Source organism: Uloborus diversus, chromosome 5 (genome assembly GCF_026930045.1).
Source record: "Uloborus diversus isolate 005 chromosome 5, Udiv.v.3.1, whole genome shotgun sequence".
Lineage (NCBI taxonomy): Eukaryota > Metazoa > Arthropoda > Arachnida > Araneae > Uloboridae > Uloborus > Uloborus diversus.
In genome coordinates this window covers 150,319,649-150,344,778 of record NC_072735.1, presented here as the reverse complement: position 1 = coordinate 150,344,778, position 25,130 = coordinate 150,319,649, and the positions used below count along the sequence as shown (strand labels likewise).

At 33.5% G+C, this 25,130-nt stretch overlaps 1 protein-coding gene across 1 annotated transcript in view; it reads left to right on the top strand.

Annotated features, from left to right (window-relative positions):
• Nucleotides 1–25,130, top strand: part of LOC129223192 (PDZ domain-containing protein 7-like) — a 314,458-nt gene that overhangs the window by 102,861 nt on the left and 186,467 nt on the right. Inside the window, exons 4-6 of the mRNA XM_054857759.1 lie at nucleotides 9,559–9,770; nucleotides 12,450–12,498; nucleotides 13,498–13,680. Of these exons, the coding sequence (XP_054713734.1) occupies nucleotides 9,559–9,770; nucleotides 12,450–12,498; nucleotides 13,498–13,680 (444 nt within the window). The remainder of the gene's footprint in view (nucleotides 1–9,558; nucleotides 9,771–12,449; nucleotides 12,499–13,497; nucleotides 13,681–25,130) is intronic.

Genomic DNA, 25,130 nt, shown 5'->3' with positions numbered 1-25,130 from the left:
TCTTTCTTGCTAATCCCTTATCAACGTCTGGTCTATCTCCCTTTTGTACTCGTTCTAACAGAGCCACTGAAAAGAACTTATCGAAGCGTGAACAAGCAACGCGTGAACGAGTGCATTTTAGCTCTTTCTCTCGTCAAAAGAGGTGGCGACCTGTCAATTACGCCCCCGTCTTCAAAGCCCTAACAAAAGGGAGCAGGTGGTGAAAATAGCAGAATTTTTTCCGTCATTTTACGGTCAAGTTGGTTTCGCTACTGATAATCAGGACAATAAATGTTAAGAGATGTCTGTCTCAAACTTCGAGATAAGCGGAGTGAACTTCGAGTTAACGAAAAAAACCCCATTAAGAACATTAGCAGAAGTTTGGGACCATCCAAAAACTTCGACATAAGTGGAAATTCGAGTTCAGCGAAGTCGAGATATCGAGAGTCGACTGTATATCGAAGTTCAGAATAAGCTCAAAATCAAGAAAATTTTGAACTTTGTAAAAGGTTACGTTAATTTTATAGAGAGATATTTTCAGATTCATGACTTCAAAAATGAAACAGCAAAAGAATGATTTAACTTTTAAACGCAAATTTAATTAACTTTCCTTCAAATTTATTGATCAAAAACGAGCCTCTAAATAGTTTTCAATTTTGATCGACGTTTTTGCAAATATGTGAAATACTAAGCGAAATCGAGAAATATTTATACCTTCAAATATGTCAACAAATTATTTTCATCTTCCAAAACATGAATAACACAGGAATCTCGGTGGTCTAAAGATATTTGTTGATGCATGCCTGAACGCAGAATGCAATTTCCGACTTGTTCCGTGTTGTTAATTCATCAAATTTCATCTGTTTCATCAGGCAAGTACTTATTTGCGAATTCAGCTAAATCAAGCACGCTGTCTGAATGAATACAAATTCCATGAAGTATGAACCACTGACCAACGAATAAACTAACGCAGCTTGTTCAAAAAAAAAAAAAAAGAAAGAAAAGAAAAGAAAAGAAAGAAAAAAGACCCAGTTCACATTAGGAATAAGTGAAAATTTGTCAAATTGCATACCTCAAATTTTCAATCTTATTTATCATTGTTTCAGACAAATTTCTACATTTCCGAAATACAATATCTTCATATAGTTTTATTTTGATTGTATATTTGCTTATCGACCTTAAACAAGAAGTTGTCTTATTCTAAATAATATTGCCGTAGGCAGATAAAGGGATTGCAAATTTTTCATTCTCCTTTTTTTTTCATTTTTGTCATCTATTGTACGTTTGCTCTATTGTACAAGCTTGCTTATTTGGTTTCCGCTGTAAAAGAAAAAAAAAAAAAATACCCTCAAAAAACCGAATTCCAACGTTTCTCTATTGTTAGTATTGAATCCAAAACATGTTTCTTCAAATATCTCGAAAACTCATCTCCGCAGATACTGCCATTCATACATGGAGACAATGGAGATATATCGGTAGTATATCTCCATTGTCTCCATCTAAAACTATTAAAGTTGGACTGTAATTTTCTCATTTCAGAGGAGTTTAAAACAAAAAAATATTTTCACCACAGAATAATTACTTTAACACTACTTTGAGGTTGAAACACGACTCTTAACCAGCGAATTTCAACTGCAGTAAAAATTTTCTGTTTTAAGACCGCATACTCCCTTTCTTAAAAATGAAAAGCAATTTTCAATCACCAAATTGTTTTTGAATTCGAAGAAATCCACATCCATCTGACTTGCTTAGAAATTGATTTCTTTGAAATGAAAAGACAACTCTCTGGTTTCACTCCGAGAATTGCCTATAAAATAAAGGGGAATGTCATTATTCCCATTCAAAATCATTTAACTTTTTATAAATGAAAAGAGATTCTCACACAGAAAATTACTTTTGTAACTGTGAAAAGTCATGCTGAACCAGCTCATTGTAAATGCAATAACAATATGTCATTCTCAGCCAGCATGATTTTACGTTATAAATTAAAAGTTAAATTTTCACCATTACTACAGTAGACCCTTGTTTTACTCGGGTTTATTTTACGCGGTTTTGTTTATACGCGGTTTAATATTTGACGCCTTTATTTTTTATTTTACGTGGATGAGCTTTGATTTTACGCGGATGCGGCATTGCAAACAGATACAATTTTCCCCTCTTTTCAAAGTCCAAACTCCTAAAGATTGCAGATTACGCTTAATCAACTGAATTTTGGAAAGCTAATAATTGAGCTTAGGCCACTGGAGACATTTTATGCGATTGGTTCCATAGCCAGAAGTAAAGTTATTAAAATCACACAGTTCAGAAGTCACTGGAAGAAGAGCTTTTTGAAGTGACAAAGGAGGCCAAAACCAACAAGGATACTGACGTCGGTGACGCACAACCAAAAACGTTAACATTGAAAATTTTGAGCCGTTTCTAGACAATACAAATGATCTTTCTGGTTTGTTAGTGAAGGAAGGTTCTATAATGGAAATGACGCAAGTGATCATGGATGCTTTAATGCTCTGCAAAGAATTACAGAGAAAAAGTCTTACTGACTGCCAAAAGACTATCATAGCCAGCTCCCCCTCATAAACGGAACACGAAATTAATTTATGTTTTCTTTATGCATGTTGTGCATAAAAGTCGATTTAAGTACACATTAAACTTATACAATTAGTCATCACTAGAATGGAGTATTTTGTTATCTACGGAACCAAACCCCTGTTTTACCACTAGTATTAGGTCTTAATTTACGCGGCTTCGATTTACGTGGCATTTTCGTGGAACGTAATCCCCCCGCGTAAAACGAGGGTCTATTGTAATTTTTATTGAAAATGATGTGTTTACATCAAGATTACACGCAGGATGGGTATTTACATCAAATTCTATTAATGTACGTACATTATGGTGTGCCCAAAAAAAAGTCGATTTTTTCAAGTTCACCCTTTTATATTTTTCTTTCTATGTCAAAACAATTGTAAAAAAAAATTTCATATAATTTAAACAACAGCAATTTGAAAAAATCCATATTTTTGAGTACTGTGATGTGGGAAATTGAAATATTGCACAAGGTCAAAAACTTCTATTTAACTCTAATTATCTACTTTATTTTTAATATTTTTCAGCTTGATAACTTTTTAGATTTTGTTTGACATTTTTTAAAAAACTATATGGAATTTTCTTCAAAATTTTATTTTGTTTTAAGTTTTTGGCCTAGTACTGGTTCCTTCAGCGCGGTTCGGCACGGGTTGTCATTGTTCAATTTGTAGAAAACTTTTTTGACAATTGTTTTGATAGAAAAGGAAATAAGATGGTGTGCGACTTGAAAAATCGATTTTTTTTTTGTTTGTTTTTGTTTTTTTTTGGAACGACCTAATATACATCCCACTTACACCCAAGAAAATACTACTAAAGCCAACATAAAAATCTCACTCAAAAAAATGTTGCAGAAATAATTAAACAACAAGCAAGTACCTAAACCGTAAAGTGCAAAATATACCCCCACTATAGTGTCTCCTCCCCCCCCCCAAAAAAAAATGAAAGTAAATGTTTCAAGTCGCATGCTCTCTTATATTTTTCCTTTTATGTCAAAACAATAGCAAAAATGTTTTCACGTAATTTGAACAACGGCAACCCGCGCCGACTTGCGTCTGAAAGTGCGAACTAGCACTGTGTACTTGGCCGAATCGAAAAAAAAAAACTTTTTTTGGGAAGTTCAAAATTTCATGTTGATAACACTTTGCTCCTATTGCCCCACATGTACCACAGAAATATTTATCCAAATCAAAAAGTATTTAGGTGTCCAGCAGGAAGTCTAAAATTTATCATTTACTTCAAAAAATTGATTTTTTTTTCTACATATATACAGTGGCTCCCAAAAGTGTTCGTACACCTACGACTTTCAATGAAATAGGTCCTTATCCATTGGTTAGAACTAATATTTCGGAATAAGTATTTTATTATAAGATCTATGATCTATTTTTAACAAAATTACATGAAACTTTTTAATAAAACATTAAAACTTAATTTTTTAAAAATCAAAAACCAAAAAGTGCCGGAAATTTTATCTCGCAAAAGTCTTTGTACACTTTGAAAAAATGTCAAAAAATTTGTAAATAATCTAACTTTTTACTAAGTTATTATTTAGTAGAATATCATGCAGTAGCAACAACAGCTTTTAAACGTCTGGGAATAGATTTTATTGTTTTTTCTTTCTTTTTTTGTGCAATTTCTGAGTAAGTGTTCAGCCGCACTTCGAGTCTTACTGTTTCTAGTTCGCTTTTCGTTTCAATGGTTTATTTTCGTAAACTAGCCACCAGATATCTCCAAATATGTTCCATTAAGTTCAAATGTGGCGATTGAGGAGATATTTCTAAGCTTATAAGGACAAATTTTGAGGCACCAAACGCAAAGTGTGCCTCTTATCGTTATCTTGATAGAAAACAAAGTTGTTTCCGAATACCAAATTTTGGGCTAACAGTTTGAAATTGGCTTTTAAAATATTTAAATGAACAGCATGATTCATTATTTCATCAAAAAATTCTAAATTTCTAAGTCCTTATGCTGAGATGCACCCTAACACAAGAACACCTTCACCGTCCTGATTAACTGATCCAACTAAGTTCTTAAGATTAAATTCCTCATTTTTTTTCTTCCATTTACAATTATACAACAATTTAACCCAAAATGTTGAATTTATTTTTATCTATAAGTAAGACGTTGTTCCAAAACGTTTTGAGTTTATTTATCATTAATTTTACGACGGAAAGCGTAAGCTTACTGTTTTTTCGCACGAACAAGAAAATTTCTGCGGGAAGAGTTCCTATTTAATCTAGCTAATCAAAGAACTTGGCGCACAATCTTAAGTGAAAATTAAACGTAAAATGTTTCATTCAATTCTGCAGAAACTTTTTCAGCACTAAAATGTGTATTTTAAATATTTTTTTTAACTGTAAACCTCCGATCACGCGTTGTTAACTTTGCCAGTTGACCTTTTCTTACCTTGCTTTCGATCCTATTCTTGTCTTTAAAGCATTTTATCAAACACTTCCCTATAGAATGATATAAATTAACCAATTTAGAGACATTTCAAACCAATTTACGGCTACTATGAGGGAAAAAAATCAAATTTCGAGTCGTGTTTGTTATTTTTTACGCATACCTGCCATTTAAAAACAATAAACAGAATATTAGGGAATAAATAAACAAAAAATTTAAGGCAAATGACTCTACAGTGTCATTACAATGCAAAAATAATAATAAAAAAAAATCACATGTGATAATTTTAATTATGATTTTGTTCGAAAATATTTCAGTGTACGATGACTTTTGTGGCGTATTTTTTCTCTGTCTCTTCGTTTTTTGACAAATTTCAAAAATAAAATCTGTCAATATTTTGGAAAAAAAAAAAAACTACTCTGTTTTATACAGAATGGCATAGGAATGGTGTAAAAAAAAATTGAACTTCAAATTCGAATTCAGTTTTGCGTTATTTTGGTTTTACTACAAAATTTCTAGGTGTACGAACACTTTTGGGAGCCACTGTATATTTTTTTTAATGTAAGGTAAATTTTAAGAAATTAACAAGCTGGAAAATGTAAACAGTAAAGTAGGTAAATTAGCGTTAAATAGAAATGTTTGCTCTACTACAATATTTAAGTCTCACACACAGTACTATGAATTTTTTTCAAGTTTTTTTTTTTTTTTTTTTCATTGTATTATTCATTTGCAATGTGTTTTGAAATGAAAATATGTTCGCTAAAGATTTTTTGAAGTTCATATTTTATTTAAATTTATGTGTAATTTTCTAAAAGATAAATAGAAAAAATCACTTTTTGAAGAAAATTATAGTTTTTAGGCCTCTTGCTGGACACCTAAATAATTTTTTTATTTTGATATTTTTGGGGTACATGTGGGACTGTAGGGGCAACTTTTTATCAGCATGAAATTTCGAACTTCCGAAAAAAGTTTTTCTATCGATTAGCCTAGTACACAGCGCTGGTTCACACTTTCAAACACAAGTCGACACGGGTTGCCGTTGTTCAAATTATATGAAACTTTTTTTACAATTGTTTTACCATAAAATCAAATAAATAGGAGGGTGCGCGACTTGAAACATTGTCTTTCATTTTTTCTCTTTTTTTTTTTTTTTTGGAGAAACCCTAATATACACCTGTCATTTAAAAGTTGTCAATTCCTGTTATATCTGAAGCGTCAAAATTGAAACCAAATAATCATTTAACCCGCTAATAAAAATAATATTTTCAACCCAACTAATTGTGTTAAACGCAAGAAAAAGTAGGATTTAATGAAAGTTTTTTTCTTTTGCTTTTCCATTCATTGATAAGTAATGTGACAAAAACTAGGCTTCGTGTCAACGCACTAGAGACTAAAGGAAAAAAAAACGTAAATGAATTTAAATGGGTCATTGAAAGAAAATTGAATAGGAATTTCTAATGTGCATTGCATAAAAAAGATCTCGCACCATTAGAGAATCTACGAAAAGTTAACTTAGCATCCGTAAAGCAAAGTTAAAAAAAAAAAAAAGGATCTAAAATCGTAATTGCCTTTTCGAATTTTCAGTCTGTTGAAATAACGTTTTAGAAAGTCCGGAAAATAGGAAAAAAAATCTTTTAAAGATTCTACTTTTTCTGAAACGCTTTGCTTTCAACAGGTAAGAGTGAGATAACGGTAACAGTTATTCGCTTCAAAGAAACGTTCGATTTGATTTTTTCTCTAAATAAGTTTTACTCGGCCTTTATAGTCTTCCGCCCCCAATTGTATATGTTCAATAATTGCTTTTGAACATTACTCTAAAATTGTAAGCGCGGCTTGCGAAAGCGACGCATTTAAATAGGTTATTTTGCACTTGGAGTTGAAGAGTTAGTTTCAAATGGAGGCAATTATTTTAAAATGTTCTTATTTATACTAAAATTTTCAGAAAATAATTTTACAGTATACATCCTCCGCTTTCCTTATTTTCACGGAGAACTAAATGATGCGCAAGCGCAAAGGTATAGTAAAATGTGTAAACGGTTCTCCTTGAATTGAAATTTTATTCATACACAAAATAAAGTGTTCCTTTAACTGCCTGTAAACTACACAATGTGTCACAATTCCTTCCGCAATTTGAAAGGCATATTAAAACAAAGATATTGACTTCTGCGGTGCCTTGAGGGAAGGGCCTCACGGGAGGGAGGTCACTTTGACCTTCCAAAAATTTCCCTATTCGGCGAATTTTGTCTGATCTTTCGGCAAAATTGTCAGCATTCGTCCAAACTTTGGAATTCTATTCGACAAAATTATCATCATTCGGTGAAATTTGGAGAACATTCGGCAAAATTCTCCAGTTCCATTCGGCCTATTTCTATTCATTCAGCAAAATTTAGAGTTCCATTCGGCAAAATTATAATCATTCCACAAAGTTTGAAGTTTCAACTTGCAAATTCAGAGTTCCCGCCCTCCAAAAAAATTAGGTTCGATGCGACCCTCGTTGATTTCATTGGAGAAACAAGCTTTACAAGTTATGTTACGTAAATGTTCGATGTGTGAACCTTTCGGGATGCGGCAGATATTAAGTCTAAATATTGATTCCCGTTTCACTCGCTATAACATGTCACAATCAACGGTCGATCATGTTCGAACAAGATAGGACACCTCCCCATTATCTGACAGACTCCATTTTCTCAACAACAAGCTTTCTAGTCGTTGGATTGGACGAGGCCGTGACGAAGACAACTGCCTTCTGCGGCCACCGTGATCTCCATCAGATCTAACTCCATGCGATTTTTTGTGAACAGTTGAATTGAAGGAAATTCATGAACATGCAAAACTTCATGATCGTCACATACCACTCAAAAAGTAATAAATCAACTCCAAAACAGATAAAACCACGTTTTATTTTTATGTCAATATTTGTCATCGAGCTTTTTAACCTAAAATCATTATTTTTGTAGAAGCTTGGTATTCCTTCAAATATTCTTACTCGAAAATGAATAGGGAGATTGAATCCGCAACAATTAATGATTGTAAAATAATTAGAAATCCAACGTTATGAAGCACAAAAATTGCAAAATTATTGCAGACCTAGTTTCGGTGTTACAAGGAACACCTTTTTCAGTGCTAAGAAGTGTGAGCTTCTGGATGAAAAGTCATCCGAGAAAAGCAACACGGTAGAACAGGAGATAGTATAAATATCAAAAAATAGAAATTAAACAAAACAAAAAAGATAAAATGACACCTGGAGGCATAATTTATTATATAATTCCATCAGGAAAAAACGGTTAAGTAATAAATTTTCCAAAAAAACCATAAACAATGCAAAAAGTCCAAAAATGAAACCACTCTGAATAAATTAGCTATAAATTTACCAGCGGGAAAAACTATGTATGGAAGCAATGTATCAAATGGAGAAATGCAGGAAAAAACAGAGTGAAGGATAAACATATTGGAATTAGTTAATCACAAAATAAAATAAGAAAGCAAAAAATGAAAAAATAAATAAAAGTAAGAAATGTACGACGTATACATAAAAATAATAGAAAAACTAAACCAATTTTAACAAAGGAGTTAATACAGAAGAAAAATAGGGAATTGCAGTAAGGAGCGTTAACTAAATTAGAACGGTTCCTCAGGATGTGGAAAGATTCCCAAAAATCAAGATCCAACGAATTGGGGCATTTTTGGATAATTTGATAAGAGTTAAAATCAAAAGAGTGATTCGATTCCAAACAGTGTTGAGCAATACTGGATTTATTCAGCTGTTGTTTTCTGACATAGCTTTGATGTTCTTTTAACCGAAATCGCGCATAGAGCATAGACCGTTCGGCCGATTTTTATGAAACTCGGCACAAAGTTATTTTGTAACATGGGGGTTTGCACCTCGAAGCGATTTTCCGAAAATTCGATTTTGTTCTTTTTATATTCCAATTTTAATAACATTTTACCCAGCGAATGATCATAACGTGGAAGAGAAAATTACGAAAGTATTATAACGTGGAATCGTAACATGGGCAAGCAAATGAATATAGCAAATTGGCAAGAAATTCATCATCCATTATTTATAAATTTACAGGCGAACCAAATGACCTTTTAATTTTCTACTACCTGCAAAGTCGTGCGGGCACCACTAGTTATTGAATAAGTCGCAAAAATTCTACGTTCCATAATTATTAAATTGTTCTCGGATATTTTTTTACTTTGCAGAAGGAAAAATAAGTACATACTTCTTCTCAAATTCTTCACTGTCATGGCTCGATTGCTTAATTTTTTGAATGGTTGCTACAAAAATCATATTTTCCAGTGTCCTTTAAAATTATAATCTTTTTTTTATGGTAATTGGTTTGAAATCTCTCTATTTCAAAAATTATAGACATTCTGTTTTCATCTTCGCAGTACATTGGTGTACGAATAATGCTTCGTTTAGTTTAAAAGTTTTTTTTTTTTTTTTGAAGACACGGATAATCAACAAGACTGCAATAGCAGGTCGCATCAAGGGAAATCCAAAAGCCAGATAATTTACCTCCTGATAATCAGAAATTTATTTTAATTGTAGAAACTAAAAAAATCGTATTTTAAACTTTGTTTTCCTTGCAGATTGGAGACCAAATTCTGTCCGTAAATGACATCGATTTCACCAACATCACGCACGACGAGGCCGTCTCCTTACTACAGTCCTCACCCCACATGTCCATGGTTGTCCGAAGCGAAGGCAAAGTACCTCACTCCACCATCCCTTACTCTTCCAGCAATACAGGTGCTTCCACTTCTGGAGCTTGGTACACAGAGCCTGCGCACGGCAGATCAGAGTGAGTTGCTTTTTGGTGCCATCTTGTGTCCTAAATCTATATTATGCTCGACTGCAAGCTTACTTGACAATGGAGAAATGAGCTGAGGCCAAGCGAAGGAAATAGTTCCTATCGCCTTGGTCGATATTCGGGTAAAATTACGCTCTTCGTTTTAGAAATTGGATTAGTTAGTCAAACCCCATACATATGTAACCTTTTTTTGTCATAATTTCTGTCAATCGTTAAATATTTTCAATTTACCAACGAAGCAGCGCGGAGCGTTTTATCCATTTGATTCAAACGCGCCAGAAAATAGCAGCTGATAGACAGGTGGCGACTCCTCTTATTTGTTAGTAAGTGTGACGTTTTATCTGTTAACTCGTTTTTTCTTCCGCGCGTCGTGACGTCATAGTCAACTTAAGTAGCAAGCAAGTATAATAATATGAAGCCGTAGAGTTTGTTTGAACGTGCTAATCTCAGGAACTACTGGTTCTAATTGAAAAATTCTTTATGTGTTGAATAGTCCATTCATTGAAAAAGGCTATTGGTTATATAACATCACGCTATAACTAATAGGTGTGCAGCAGCAATAAAAAATGTTATGAAAACGGTAAAATGTATATTATAATATAAAATGCTTGGAACGCAGAATACGCGTAGCCACGGTGGCTCGATCTGAAGCCGCGGGCTTCGTGATTCGGTGGGCGTAGGTTCCAGTCAGCCATGAGGCACACCCGAGGGTACTTTTCAGAGAAAATCCTAAACGTTGCTAAAAATGATTTGTAAAAAATATATATATATATATATATATATATATATATATATATATATACGTATCAATGTCTTTTTTTTTCTTATTAATTAACTAATAATATAAAGCTAAAGACCTTGTTTGTTCGAACGCGCTAATCCCAGGAACTACTGATTCGAATTGAAAAAATCTTTTGTGTTGAATAGTCCATTTATTGAAGAAGGCTATAGGCTATTTTTTTTAAAATAAGATTAACCGAAATATTTGTTATTGCAAATTAAATGTTTAATTAATTGTTTAGTTCCATGAATTCCTAATAGATGGCGGGGTAAGTTAACTCTTCGAGAAAGCGCTGGCCGATAGTGTCGATAGCTGGGAGGAGCTATTCCCATGCTACGCTGTTGTGATCAGCGAACATATTTTTGAATTCGTTTTTTTTTCTCTTTTGATGTTCAGGTATACATAATTTGATTTTGTAGGATTTTTCTATTGTGTTTTGTTTTCCTTATTTCTTTACAGTTTGTTTTTGTTCTTATAGTTGAAGATAGTTAATTATCTAAGTAAATAATTTAATTTGTCGTATTTTTTCAATTGTGATTGTTCTTTATAACGTTTTTACTATAGCATTTTTTATTTGGTGAAACATTTTACAGGGGGAAAAAACGCTTCACTCGCCAAAGGGTAGGGTTACGGTAGCGTGGCTGCTTGGCGCGTTAAGCTATGAACTATGTAGTTGAAGGATTATTTTGAGTTTTAAAGCTCCACTCTATGCATTTTTATTTTCATTAAACGTTTTCAAAATATTGCAAAATTGTTGTTCCCATTGCTCATAGAGTTTACATAAAAATAATTCGTTTCACAGTCCAGTTTGAGCATTGGACGGTATAATCCTTAGCACTCCCTTTCTTCAGTTATATTTTCGTCTCAGTCGTTATCTTTTAAAAACGGCAGTTAACGCATAAAACGCTGCGTTTTCTCTCTTAGTTTGATAATCTAATATTAGTAATCAAATGAACTTCCTTACCCTGTAAAGCTTTTGGGCCTTCTATAGTGGTAAATCATGAGGGATTCAATTTCAACAAATTATATGTTCGTAACCAAATTGCAATTTTGAGCTTCCTAGCTTCCTTAGCTGCCGATCGCGAAACAAAACTTGCTGCACACCTCGCTGTATTACACATAGCTGGTACCAAAGCAAACGTAAAACTCTTAATAACGCCGACTACGTCTAATTTGCTTCATTTTCCCGAGAACGACAAGCCAAATCTAATAAACTCCAGTAATTGCATTTAACCATTACTTAGCCGCTGGCAAGCATTTGCTGGTGTCTGAAAAGTCTTAATAGCATGTCACTAATTGCTAAGTGAGCGTAAGCAATAATTTCTCACAAAAAAGGGATTTAGTTCTGAAAGCGTATGTTTAGTAATAGTTAAAAGAATATGCTTGAATTTTTAGCTCCTTGCACTAGTATAAAACTTTTATACAGTCATTTCTCCATAGAAAACGCTTCAGTTATGTATTTCATACTATTTTTCGGTATTTGAACTACAGTAAAAAGAAGTGAGGCAAGCCGGTTTTTATTGCCGATAACTCTTATTGGCGTAGTGCCAAACCAGGAATTTTCTTCTCTTTTAACCCGAGCATAAGCAAGTTCGTCTGAGATCAAGCATCAAGTTATCATATCTATATTATACCAACTTCGTTTTTGAGCTTTATGAGAAAACATTAATTATCACACGCGCATCATTTTTTATATTTTTGAACAAGCGCATCTGATGACTAAAAACATTTATTTTGATACCTTAGCTTTATTTCTCTCTTATTTTTTTCCCTTCAAAATCTAGACTTTTCAAGTTTTGAATTTACTTTTTTTTTTTTCAACTTTTTAAGTTTAACTTTCATGTCATTGTTGTTCAATTTTTTACAATTGGCAATGTCGATTTTTCCAGATTATCTCGGAAAGGGAGTCCAAGAAAGAGGGACCATAAAGTTGAAGAGGTAACATGCTTTTCTATAACTTTAATGAAAGTATTGAGCTGTTATTGGTCTAAAACTTAAAACTTCTGTAACTTGAATTTCGACTGAATTGCAGTTTCACATCATTACACAGTAAAGCCTCGCTTGTCCGGACCAACTGGGACCGAAGGCAATAATCCCGAGAATCCAGATAATGTACGTAGTCTGTTCAATAAATACGCAAACGGAGGACATAAAAATTGATTTTGCAAAATGTAGTCCACATCGATAAGCACCTTTGTAAGTCCTCAGCAGTTATGCTATTTAGTTGTCCCGTCGTTTCTCGCTTTATTGAGTCCAAATCTTCCCAGTGATATCCCCCTATCACATTTTTGCATTTTGGGGGTAGGAAAAAGTCCCAGGGTGCGATATCTGGCGATAAGGAGGATGATCAAGGATGGTGATTGAATTTTTTGCCAAAAACTGAAAAACAATCAATGCTGAATGTGCTGGTGCACTGTCATGGTGAAGGATCCCTCCATCATCTTGAATAAAATTTGGTCACACACAACGCACACGATCTCTTAAACGTTTGAGAACTGTGAATTCATTGATTTCCGTCATTTCATCAATTTCCATTTTCGACGAACAGTAAAAACAGGGACAACAGAAACTAACATAACTTGCAACATACGCGCAGTTTGGGGATCTGCCAAGCCCTAACAGCACTCCAGGGGTATGTTTCGCGGGCTTTCGAAAGGCGCTAAAATCGAACTGGTCGGATGATTGTTTCAGGTAGAAAGAGCCATTTAATGCCATTTTCGGGCCCTAAAAAAAAAAATTCGAACGGTACGGTACTTTTTTGGCGTTCAAGGCCCCCCCCCCCCAGTTCCTTCTTACGGGTGCTTAGGTACTTCCCTGCCAAGTTTGGTTGAGATCCGACGTAAACTGTGAATTTGTAACACACATACATACACGTATTATAGTCTTTGTTTTATCTATATAGACTTTTAATTCGTATTTTTCTCGTTTCCCTTTCAGCCAAAACCTTCAACTTCCACTTCGGACAACGCTCAGCATCGTCTGGAAAGGAAGTCTAGAAAAGTTCTCACAGAAAGTCAGAAAATTATGTTAGATTATTATTGTAATGAATACGAAACGGGAGTCATGTCAGTGGATGCCTTTGTTTCTGTATTACTAGAGCAACTAGACACGCCAGAAAAGGTAAATTTATTTCATTTAACTTCTCATATGATACAGAGTGTTTAAAAGTATAGCACTAATAAAAACATACATGTTAAAGAATCCTTTAGATTGATGCGGTGTTTTTTTTTTTTTTTTTTAAATCCTTAGCTAAATTAGTTTTTACTTCCGTTTACGAAGTAAAGGAAATATTGTATTCGCGAAAAAATTTTGACCCAAAAATAGGCCTTAATTTCCATTTTTTTCACCCCCAAATGAATGTTGAGTTTTTTTTTCAACACGACCACACGTGGATATATGCCTAAGAACGTATAGACATACGAAATTTCCATTTTGACGATACCCGAATTAATTACAACGAGTTTTCTCGTGACGTCTGTATGTATGTATGTATGTGCGTATGTATCTCCTATAATTCAAAAACGGTATGTCCAAGAAAGTTGAAATTTGGTACGTAGACTCCTAGTGGGATCTAGTTGTGCATCTCCCCTTTTTTTGTTGCATTTGGATGTTTCAAAAGAGGTATTTTACACCTTTTGGGGGGGGGAAATCATTGTTAATTTCGATGCAAACTATAGTGGTGTTATAATTTGGCATACACTTGACGTTATATCGCCTAGCTTTTGGTCGCCAAGTTTTCCCGCCAACTCGGCGACAAATTAGGCGATTTTTTTTTATTTGGTTTGTGTTTGGCCACTATTGGGTAATATTTAGAGACTTAACTGTTGAATCACATTAAAATTGCCAATAATGGGAAAATAACATTAAATTTGAGTAAAAGAAAGTAATAAGATACACACATCAGATCGTTTCCGTTTGTACAAAAAAGAAAAAAAAATGAAAGGCGTGTAGATGGCAATAACACGGAAAACTGAAAATGGAATCTTATAAAAGAAAAATTTCCCACGAACACCGCGAGGGGGGTTTTCAGTGTTTAAATACTTTAAAACCCTTGGTTTTAACACATATTGCCAATTGTAATGCGACAGTTTATATCCATACGAAAACTGTTATGGCCAAATCATCCCCCCCCCTCCATTTTTATTGAGTAACTAAGATTGCTTTAGGAGGACATGAGAGAAATAAAAATTTTCTTATCTTCACACATTAATATTTTTTATCTAAGAAATTGCTATTTTAACAAAACAAGGTATTAAAAACATCTTCACCGATGAAGACAATTTAAGAAACAAAACTATCTAAGGCTTATACATAATTCTTCTTTTATAGTGGTCCTTGTCCCATCAGGTTTCTTTTTTTTTCGGTGCAATATGAGCTAAAAGTATGTAAATGGCGGTAACATCGAAAACTGAAAATGGTGTACATAAACGAAGAAAGCTCCCAGGTGCTCCACAAGAAGTGTTTAGAAGATCAATTCCTAGAAGCTTTAGTTTAAACAGATATTGTGGCATCTCTACGGGAGGGGGGGAGGGGGTCCGCCACGTGTGTTTCCCGTCTGGGGGGTCACACATAAAGTAGAATTGCAGGTTTTCGAAAAATATAAAGCTAAAATGCATTTTTAAGAAAATTTGTGAATTTTCCGGGGAAGGGGCTCTAGACAGCCTTACCCCTACTCCAGTGTGATTTCCTCTTAAATTAAAAAACTGAAACACATTTTTTCCCTGTGTTTGAGATACGTTTGAAATAATTGAGAGGCCATCAATTTCATATACTTTTTAAATCTAGCAACGGATCTTCACATATGCGTCTTTTGGAAGTCATATAAAAAGCGTTCATATAGTTTTTTGTCTTTTGTACATTAACCCACTTAAAACTTTGCAATAACACAAATATAGTTTCTACTGAAAATTGTATAAAATTCATGTTTTCATAGAACATTGAAACCTTTTACTTTTAGCGTTTGGGGGAGGAGACACCCCGAGCGTCACGCATGCTAGGTACGCAACTGACATATATTTACCTAGTCATATAAGAACTGTTGTGACCAATTCCTCATTCCCCAGAAGATAAATTCTGGCTCACTAGTGCTTGGAGGGAAGAACTCTGGTAGCCTGATCGGTATGCCGTCGAAAACTGGAGGGTCCCGGGTTTGATACCAGCAGGTCGAACATCATCCGTGTTCGATAATGATGATTGGACCACGTTAAATATGTTAGTAGTCAAAGGCCTTTAAGTTCCGATTTTAGATCTGTACCTCTGGATGTACTGTCTCAGGAATTACTCGGCTTTTTGTCTGGATCAAAACACAAAGCTCTCTTCAATGCTTCATCCAGCCGATCAAACCACGTAGTGGTAGGTAAAGCGGACGCTGGAGTGGGTAGTGTAGTGTCTGGCACGAACTGGAAAATCTTCGGAAGTTTTTCAAATGGTGCACACGTAGAAGTATATTAATGTTGTGCAAAAAGCTTTTTGAGTAAAGTAAAGAAAGAATTATGTTTAACCCCGAAGTAGTTTTTTAATGAATATTTCTTTATTAGTAGATGTCGTTATAAACACACTGAAAACAAATAATCCTTCTTTACTAATAATAAAGCTGAAAGTCTGTCCGGAGGATATCTGGATGTCTGTGACGCGCATAGCGCCTAGACCGTTCGGCTTATTTTCATGAAATTTGGCACAATAGTTTGTAGCATGGGAATGTGCACCTCGAAGCGATTTTTCGAAAATTCGATGTGGTTCTTTTTTTATTCTAATTTTAAGATCAAAAATATCATAAGATGGACGAGTAAATTACCAAGTTATCATAACGTGGAACCGTAACATGGGCACAAGCAATTTGGCGAGATACGAAATTATCATAACGTGGAACCGTAACATGGGTACAAGCCAATTGGCGAGAAAATTCACGATACATTATTTGTAAATATACAGATGAACCAAAAGATCTTTTAATTTTTCTATTACGGGCAAAACCGTGCGGGTACCACTAGTAAAAAATAAAAAAAAAATAAAAAAAAGAGTAGGTCAAAAGAAAAATAGAGACACATCTTGTTGCGAAGGATGCGCGTTTTATCAACTGGGATTAATTTGTATGGGAGCTCATGGCAATTCACCTCCTGTATCTTTTTCAATACTGTACTAATGTGTCCATACATTTGACGGAATTCCGACTATTTGATTAAATAAATACATTCTGAAGATTTAGGCTCTTACACTTCTTTTACTAGAACTCTGCTGTCTACTATCATTGTTCATCCTGAACCGACGTAGAAACATCTTAAATCTCTGATATACGTAGGCCTTCCTAATACATATGATACTCATGTAGAGTTTTTAATTAAAGTGGTTGTTGTTTTATACAGCAAACAGCGAATGATTTTTTGTCAGTTCATGTATTTTTTAGACTTATGAATGAGCTCTCATTTACACGATCACGTTAAAACATTTTTTATGATAACATGATGTTTCGTAGGCAAATAATCTATACTAAAGGCCCTAATCTTCATGGTACGATAGAAGGGACTAGTTTTACCCTTAGCATAAAGGTAGTATTCAAAGCATCTAATTGTAATGTTTACGAATCGTCTGCATAAACGTTCTCTTAAATGTTTTCGCAGAAAAAGTCGCAGGAGCTCAAACTAAGTAAACCAGATGGTCAAAGAAGTCTTACCAGGAAACTACACGAAATAATGAAAAAAAAAAAAAGAATAATAATATAGTAAGCAGATACAACTTAAAAGAAATAAAAAGAGATGCATTGAAATACCTAACTCAAAAGTTGAAAATAAGTTTAAAGATATTAAATGCGCACTTCTTAAAAATCTGGAGTTTAAAATAGTATTTCCTTATTCCGAATACTTTGCTTTAAGCATCAGACGTAGTCGATCTCTCGTTAACATATCGGAAAATCTAGCATCCTGACGGAAAATCTGCATTTCAAAATAAAGCCGCCTGGCTTGATCCTTCAGTACATTAATTAAAAATATAAAATTTCCTCTAAATGAACGAAACTTTTGCTTTTAACTAATGATGATTCAGATTAAAGAGTATGTCAAAAGCGGCTTATGCCTGAAAATCTTATTTGTATTCCATAAATTTTCATAAATTGTAGTTTCAGTGTGTGCGATGTGCTGTTGCATAATTAGAGAAAGAAGTAAGGATTATCATTAGCCTTAATTTTGCTGAAATGTCAAGTTAAAATGCAAAGTAACATTTTTTTTTCGCTTGAAGCAATATTTATGTGTATTTTTCTTTCTTTTTAACATTTTTCCTGATTTTTAACTTGAATTATCTTATACATATAAAATCTGAGTATCTATCTATCTATCTATGTCCAAGCTTCTTCTCCCGAACGACAGTGAACTGACCATCGAACCAGGTATCGATGGATTCGTAATCCTCCCGTCTTCATGTTTAGCTATTTAACATAATCCTCCGATAATAATTAGCGGAGATATCAATTAAAAACTATTAATTATGACTCTTAGATTTCAAAATCAAATCCCTATTTTTCGAAGGCTTTCCTCCATTTAAATTATTATTCAGTGCTTCATCTCAACTTTCCGCAACAATGCTTTTATTAAAATGTATGTGAGCGTGAAGAAAATCATTGAGATGAAAGATCTGTTGCCATTTTTTTTGCTCAGGTAAAATTCTTGTTTTTGTTTTGAGGCTTTTCCTGTAATCAGGGGATTTAAAATGTTTACTTTTTTTTTTGGGGGGGGGGGGGGGGTTCCGCAATCTGCCACAAAATTTCACTGACTTTTTTTTTTTTTTTGGTTCAAGCCTGAGTGTTGAACTTGCGTCACTTGACATAACTTTTATTTTCGAGGTGGACCGTGCAAAGCCGGGCGACGCAGCTAGTATAAATACTAAAAGTTCACATCGCTTGGAGCATTCCTGTTGATTTGTTGGATTTTTTTTAAAAGCTGATCGGAGGCGACTGCTGACGATATTGCAAGCAGTTGATTTTAATTTCATTTAATTATTTTGCTTTTGATTATTTGCCGAGCTATTTTTTACTTCCTTTTACAAAAAAAGAAAGTAATGTATTCGCGAAAAAATTTTCACTCAAAATTCGGCCTTAATTTCCATTTTGCTCACCCCCGAATTAATGTTGAGGTTTTTTTTTTCAACCGACCACACGCGGATAAGTGCCTGAGGAGGTATAAAAACCTGAAGTATCCATTTTGACATTCCCCGAGTTAATTACAACGACTTTTCTCTTGACGTCCCTATGTACGCATGTGCGTATCTGCGGATGTATGTATGTATGTGCGGATATGCGTATATATATCGCATAACTCAAGAACTGTATGTCCTAGAAAGTTGAAATTTGGTACGTAGACTCCTAGCAGGGTCTAGTTGTGCACCTTTTCTTTTGGTTGCATTCGGATGTCCCAAAGGGGGTCTTTTGGGGGGAAATCAGTGCTAATTTTAATGCAAACTCAAGTGGTGTTATAATTTATGCAAACACTTGGCGTCCAAAAGCTTGGCGAAAAATTGCCAAGTTTTGTCGCCAACTTGGTGACAAATTTGGCGATTTTTATTATTAGTATTTTTTTAAATCTGGTTTCAATTGCGCCATTGTTGATGATATTTCGAGAGTTAACTATTGAATCACATTAAAATTGACAATAATGGGGATATAACTTTAAACTGGTTTAAAAGGAAGTCCCGTGATGCACACATCAGCTTCCTTTGATTCTGAAGTTCGATGATTATTCGTATTACTCCTCAGTTGTGTGGGAGAGTTGTCAGAATGCGAAGTACAACAGAACCAAAACATTTGAGGCTGTGAGAAGCAAAAAGATGTAAGTGGACATTTTCAAGTTTTGAACAAAACGCTTTTAAAGATAACGATCCTGGTACGCTTTCTTTTAATTTTACTTCTAAATCATGCTGCACAACAGCGCCTACCAGAACTACTAGTACTATCTCTTGTTTCTAGACTGAGGAGAGATTCACCTTCCATTTGTACTGGTTATTTAAAATTTTTAATTTTACCACTTACGTCCCTTTCCTTCTCACTGCATCATTTGGTCTTTGCATAGCTTTTTAATATTCAACTTATTATTATTAAAATTCAGTTGATTGAACTAGAAAATGATTTGATGTTTCTAAAAGAAAAAAAAATTCATTACTGGAACGTATTTTTGTACAAACAGATTTATTGGTAGGATGAAAGGATTTATAGAGAAATAAAAATAAGCTCATACTTGAAGAAGAAAAAAAACTATTATTCTACGAAAAATTGGAGGTTTTATTTGCATAACAAATTGTAATATGCAAATCACGGAAAAAATACTTTTCTATAGTAAAATGATAAGAGGTTATTAACCTAGACCATATTTGTTTTTTTTTTCGTACTTTACTTTATATTGCTCTGAATAGAATGATGTGAATGTTACGATTTGCTGATTTATTTTATGAACACATCTGCTTTTAAAACATTTTTTTTTTCGTTTGGTTACGGTTAAAAGCAATTTCAATTTAACGTAAGAAAACATGTTTGAACGCATATATAAAATGAATACTTCAACTCTTTTTATATTTCTCAAAAATGAGCATATTTCGAACATAGTTTCAAAATGATAAAAAATTAAAGCAATGGAAAAGAAGTTGTGAAGAACAAAATGAAACGAAACTCTTCTATCACACGTTTTTAAGCACTAGGAAAGCTAAACGATATTATTGAAGAATATATAATATAAAAGCAGGTGGTAAATGTCAAACAATATTTTCTTCATGTTGGATTGTGACAGCTTTTAAAACACAATGCATTTAAGCAAACCCTATAATCCCACTTTTTCTTAATTATGTGCCAAACTTTTCTCCACCTACAGTTCTTCAATGCATTCGAAAAAATTTATAGCCTTTAGTCAACTGGCATTTTTATCCACGTGAATGATTGATGACAAAAGACCGAAAAAAGGAGAGTTAGATATTTTTTATTTTAGTTCAACTATTTTTAGAATGCTCACTATTTCTTCTATTGAATAAAAAATTGACTTCAACTCATTCTTTCATTTATTTTTCTGTTCAATCAAAACAAGTTTTAATACTTTTCTTATGATAGCTTAGTTAAAAATGGAAAAAGAACTGGTATTTCAGCTTTAAATCATAAAAATTTTTCTTTAATCGTTGCAAAAACAATGATGTATAAAAAGGTATTTTAACACTAGAATTATGGACGGGTTCGTTTTGACCCCAAGTAAACTTTTTTTTGCTAATTTCTTCTCTGTATTTTCATAGAAAGCCGATTCCTTCCTCGAATTTTCCTAAATAATCGTGCTCTTTCTTTACTAATAATAAAGCTGAAAGTCTGGATCTCTGTCTGTCTGGATGTCTGGATCTCTGTGACGCGCATAGCGCCTAGACCGTTCGACCGATTTTCACGAAATTTGGCACAAAGTTAGTTTGTAGCATGGGGGTGTGCACCTCGAAGCGATTTTTTTGAAAATTCGATTTTGTTCTTTTGCTATTCCAATTTTAAGAACATTTTCCGGAGCAAAATGGTCATAAGATGGATGAGTAAATTACTAAGTTATCATAACGTGGAACCGTAACATGGGCAAGCCAATTGGCGAGAAATTCACCATACATTATTTGTAAATATACAGGCGAACCAAATTACTTTTAAGTTTTCTACTACGGGCAAAGCCGTGTGGGTACCACTAGTAATAATGTAAAGCCTTGAAAAATATCGATTTTTTTAAAAAGCAAACAAAAGGGTTATACCTAAAACTGCGCTGGTGTCATTTTGACCCTTTTGAAGAAAAAAAAATGCAAATACATTAACTGATACTGAAACATAGCAGAACCAAAAAAATGCCTCTTAGAATATAGCATTGCAAGAACTTGACGCATTTATTATGCTTTTGCACATAAAAGAGAGCATTTAGTTGCCAGTTTCTGAAATTCAAATGAAAATGCGCTGGTTATTTTAAGGGTTATAAATTTTTTTTTTAATGTTTCAGTTTACATCCTTAAAAATTCTGCATCCCTTAAATAAACTGCATTTATTCTAAATTTGTTTATTTCAAACTAATTTTTGCAAATATATAACATTCTGTAGGCATTGGCGTAGCTACGCTTTCTGCCGCCCAGAGCGGTTCATCAATATGCCGCCCTATTGATAAGAAATTTCTAATAACCTTAAAGTATCAAAAATATTCAAAATAAAAATGAGATCTAAGAGCTATCTTTAATAACTTTAGGTGATTACGTGCACATTTGGGACTCCTTACATAGAATTTTTCTGAACTTGAAATTTAACAAAACCTAACTTTTTTTTTTTTTTTGGAGAAATTGGATGAGATGGGGATTTTAAAGTTCGAAGTAGAAGTCCTAAACACGCATTTTAGGCTATCTTTAATTCCGTTACAGGAAGGGCCAATGTTCGACTGCCCTCAGGAATTAGTTGGAATTGAAGTTTCAAAGATTAAATATTAGGCTTAAAATTGAGATCTATAAGAGGATGGGGTGGGCGTAATCCCATGGATTATTTCGAGGGTGGAATGGATCGTTCGGTTCCTTTCCTGGAAAGTGTTAGATATTTATTGAGGTTCTAACAACGCAATTTTGTACTGTCTTTGGTGTGTTATATGGCAACGGGTCAGAAACCTGTTGCCTAAAAACATTTTAAAGCTGCTTTTGTGACGTTAGATAGCGAAAAGGGAGGGGGGGGGGGAGGGAGATAAAATTGGAAACCCAAAAAATGCTGTTTTAGGCTATATTGACTCTTAAGTTACGAGAATATAGTCTCTCCTCCGGATTGTTTTCAAAATTGATGTTCTGAAAATTCATTTTAACCTTTGCGACATAAGGAACATGCGTGCGGGACGGAGCGCCATCTTGAAAATTTTCTAAATTTAAGATTTCAGAAAAGCAATTGTAGGGTATCTTTGGTTTTTCAAAGGGGGTTAGGACTCTCTTTTGGATACGTTGACGAATTTTCAAGCTGTTGCCCTGGGTATGCGCACGACTTACTCACCCCCTTCCCTGGATCCGGTGCTGCTATATTACCAAATTTGGTATATCCTCTTTCACTGAAAGAGGGCGATAAGATAAAGAGGCCCCATACCCTTTGATTAACCACTGTATACTCATGAGACCATTCAACACACAGTCATGAAAACGACGTATTGCTTTGAAAATCATTACTTTTCGTGCAAATGTGAAGGGCTTTACCTAGACATCATTTTACTGATCAAATAATTTTTGTTAAATGAATGACTAAATGTAAAATTCATTGTTTATAGGATTTTTTTTATAAAACAATTATATTAACATCAGGTATTATTTGAGCTGTGAATAAGTGCTTTTATAAAATGAACATAAAATTCCTTCTGTCTTAATGAAAATTTTGTGATTAATGACCAATCAAAGTAATTGTTGAAACAGATAATGCTATCTCGAAGGTGAGCAATTAATTCCCCACCATTTAAGACCTATTTCCTTTTACTCTTGTTATCACTTTCCTTTTTAAAAAAATAGTGATTTTTTATTTTTTCAAAAATAAGGTGATTTTCTTTCCAAGGAACTTTCTTAAAAGTCAAGTGATAGCTTCATCATATAACGAAAGGTTATGAAATTTATCGTTTAATCTTCTTAAATAACCTATGAAGTAAAAAAAATATCCCCATCGTCCCTTAACTTTCTACTGCCACCTCTCTCAGTCGGTAGCTTCAGATGAAGGGAGAGAAAAAACATGCTATATTACTGAGATTTCCACAAGAACAAAAAATTCTTATCATTCAATATTTTTGTTATCATAGTCGTAAGATTAGTTCAAAAACTTTTGTCTCCAGGAATAGATCAAAAGCATGGATTTCCTTAATTGGGTTGAATTTTTTCGCATCAAAAGTCCGAAATTTCCGCGCCCCCCCCCCCCCCCCCAATTACGCCCCTGTATGTAGGGAACTATGCAGATTTCTCCAAAAGGGCCAAAATGACAGCCCACCGTATTTCTAGATATACAAAGATAGCTGTAATTCTATTAAAACTATATTATCGAGGTTAAAATGAAAGGGATTTAAGTTATCCTAAGTTTCAATAAAATAAATGTATTGTGGAAACAAGTGCAAAAAATCAAGAATACGAACACTTTTGGGAGCCACTGTATCTACAGTTCTAACTAGTTGAGAAACTATGGAAACTGAGAAAATTGGAACAAGCTTTATTTGATTCAGAAAAAAATATTTCTTTTCAACGACATAGAATGTTAAGGGATGTGAGAAGACTTTCGTCCCTTTAAGAGACAATTTACGTGAAATTATAGCTTTAAAACTTAATTACAAAAAAACGAATTCGAAGTTTAGAATAAAAAACTCAAGGTGCAAACCCCCGGTGCTCAAAGTAATTTAGTTCAAAATTTTAAGGCTGTAGGCGCTATTGGGTCTCTTGGGCGCATGCCCGTCACCGATGGAATTTTACAATTTCTTTGACATTATTATTTTAATAAAAAGAGAAAACATTTTATCATGTTTATTTCTTTCTCCTTTATGCACTAGATGGCGCTATTAACATAAATACGCAAAGTAAGAATTGAGTCCCGAGAAAAGGAAGGAAAACACTACCTGATGCATTCTTTTAGTTCAAGAATTTTAAACTTGTTTCTAAAAAAAAGGTATTGATGCTCTTCATACTTTGAAACAAAATTCTCGAGATCACATCACCTTTTCTTTTCAAAAATCTCATACGATGCTTGTTTCTTTTTTTGTTTTTTTTTTTTTTAAATCTGTTTTTAAAATATATTTTCTTTATTCGTGAGCATTTAATTCATTTTTTGAAGACTATTTCTCTGTTTACTTTCTGTCATAATCCCTACGGCTCACTTCCAGTTTTTAAACGTTGCCAAAAACAATGAAAAATTACAAAGTTTTCTGACTTAGACTTTTTAATTGTTACCAAAAGGGAAACAATAGAAAAAAACGAATTATTAAAAAAAAATTAATAAATTTCAAGGCTGAATTTAAACAACCATATAAGGCGTTTCTAAAAGCTTTTTTTTTTTTTTTATTTATCACCATACTTGTTCAAAAATGCTTTCAAATTCGAGCATATACAAATCAGCAATACTGAAAAAAGATTAATAGTAAAGATAAACTATTCTCACTTTATATAAAATTATACATTTTATATTAAAACGAAAGGTAATACCTTTTTTCTTTTTTTCTTCAAAGATAGATACGTTACAAATATATATGTTGCACATTTCAAAAAGTCACACACACCTCAGATCAACTTCAAAACATAAAAACTTAAAAATAAGGTATAAAAAATGTTTTTTAATTCCAAATACTAAGTGCTTGGTTCGCACTAAAACGTAAGAAGTGAAATAAGTAATGATACTTTTTGATTGCAACACTAAAAAAATTGAAGTTGATTTTAATACCATTTATGTATATGTTAATTCTAGAGCAGACAATAAAATAATGATTAAAAATTTAAGAGAAGAAATAGGCGTTATACAGCTCTGTACAACATCTTTTGCTGTACCGCTTAAATTTCGTCTCCTCTCAATTTTTAATTAAAATGTTATTGGCTGCTTTAGAATTAACATAAAC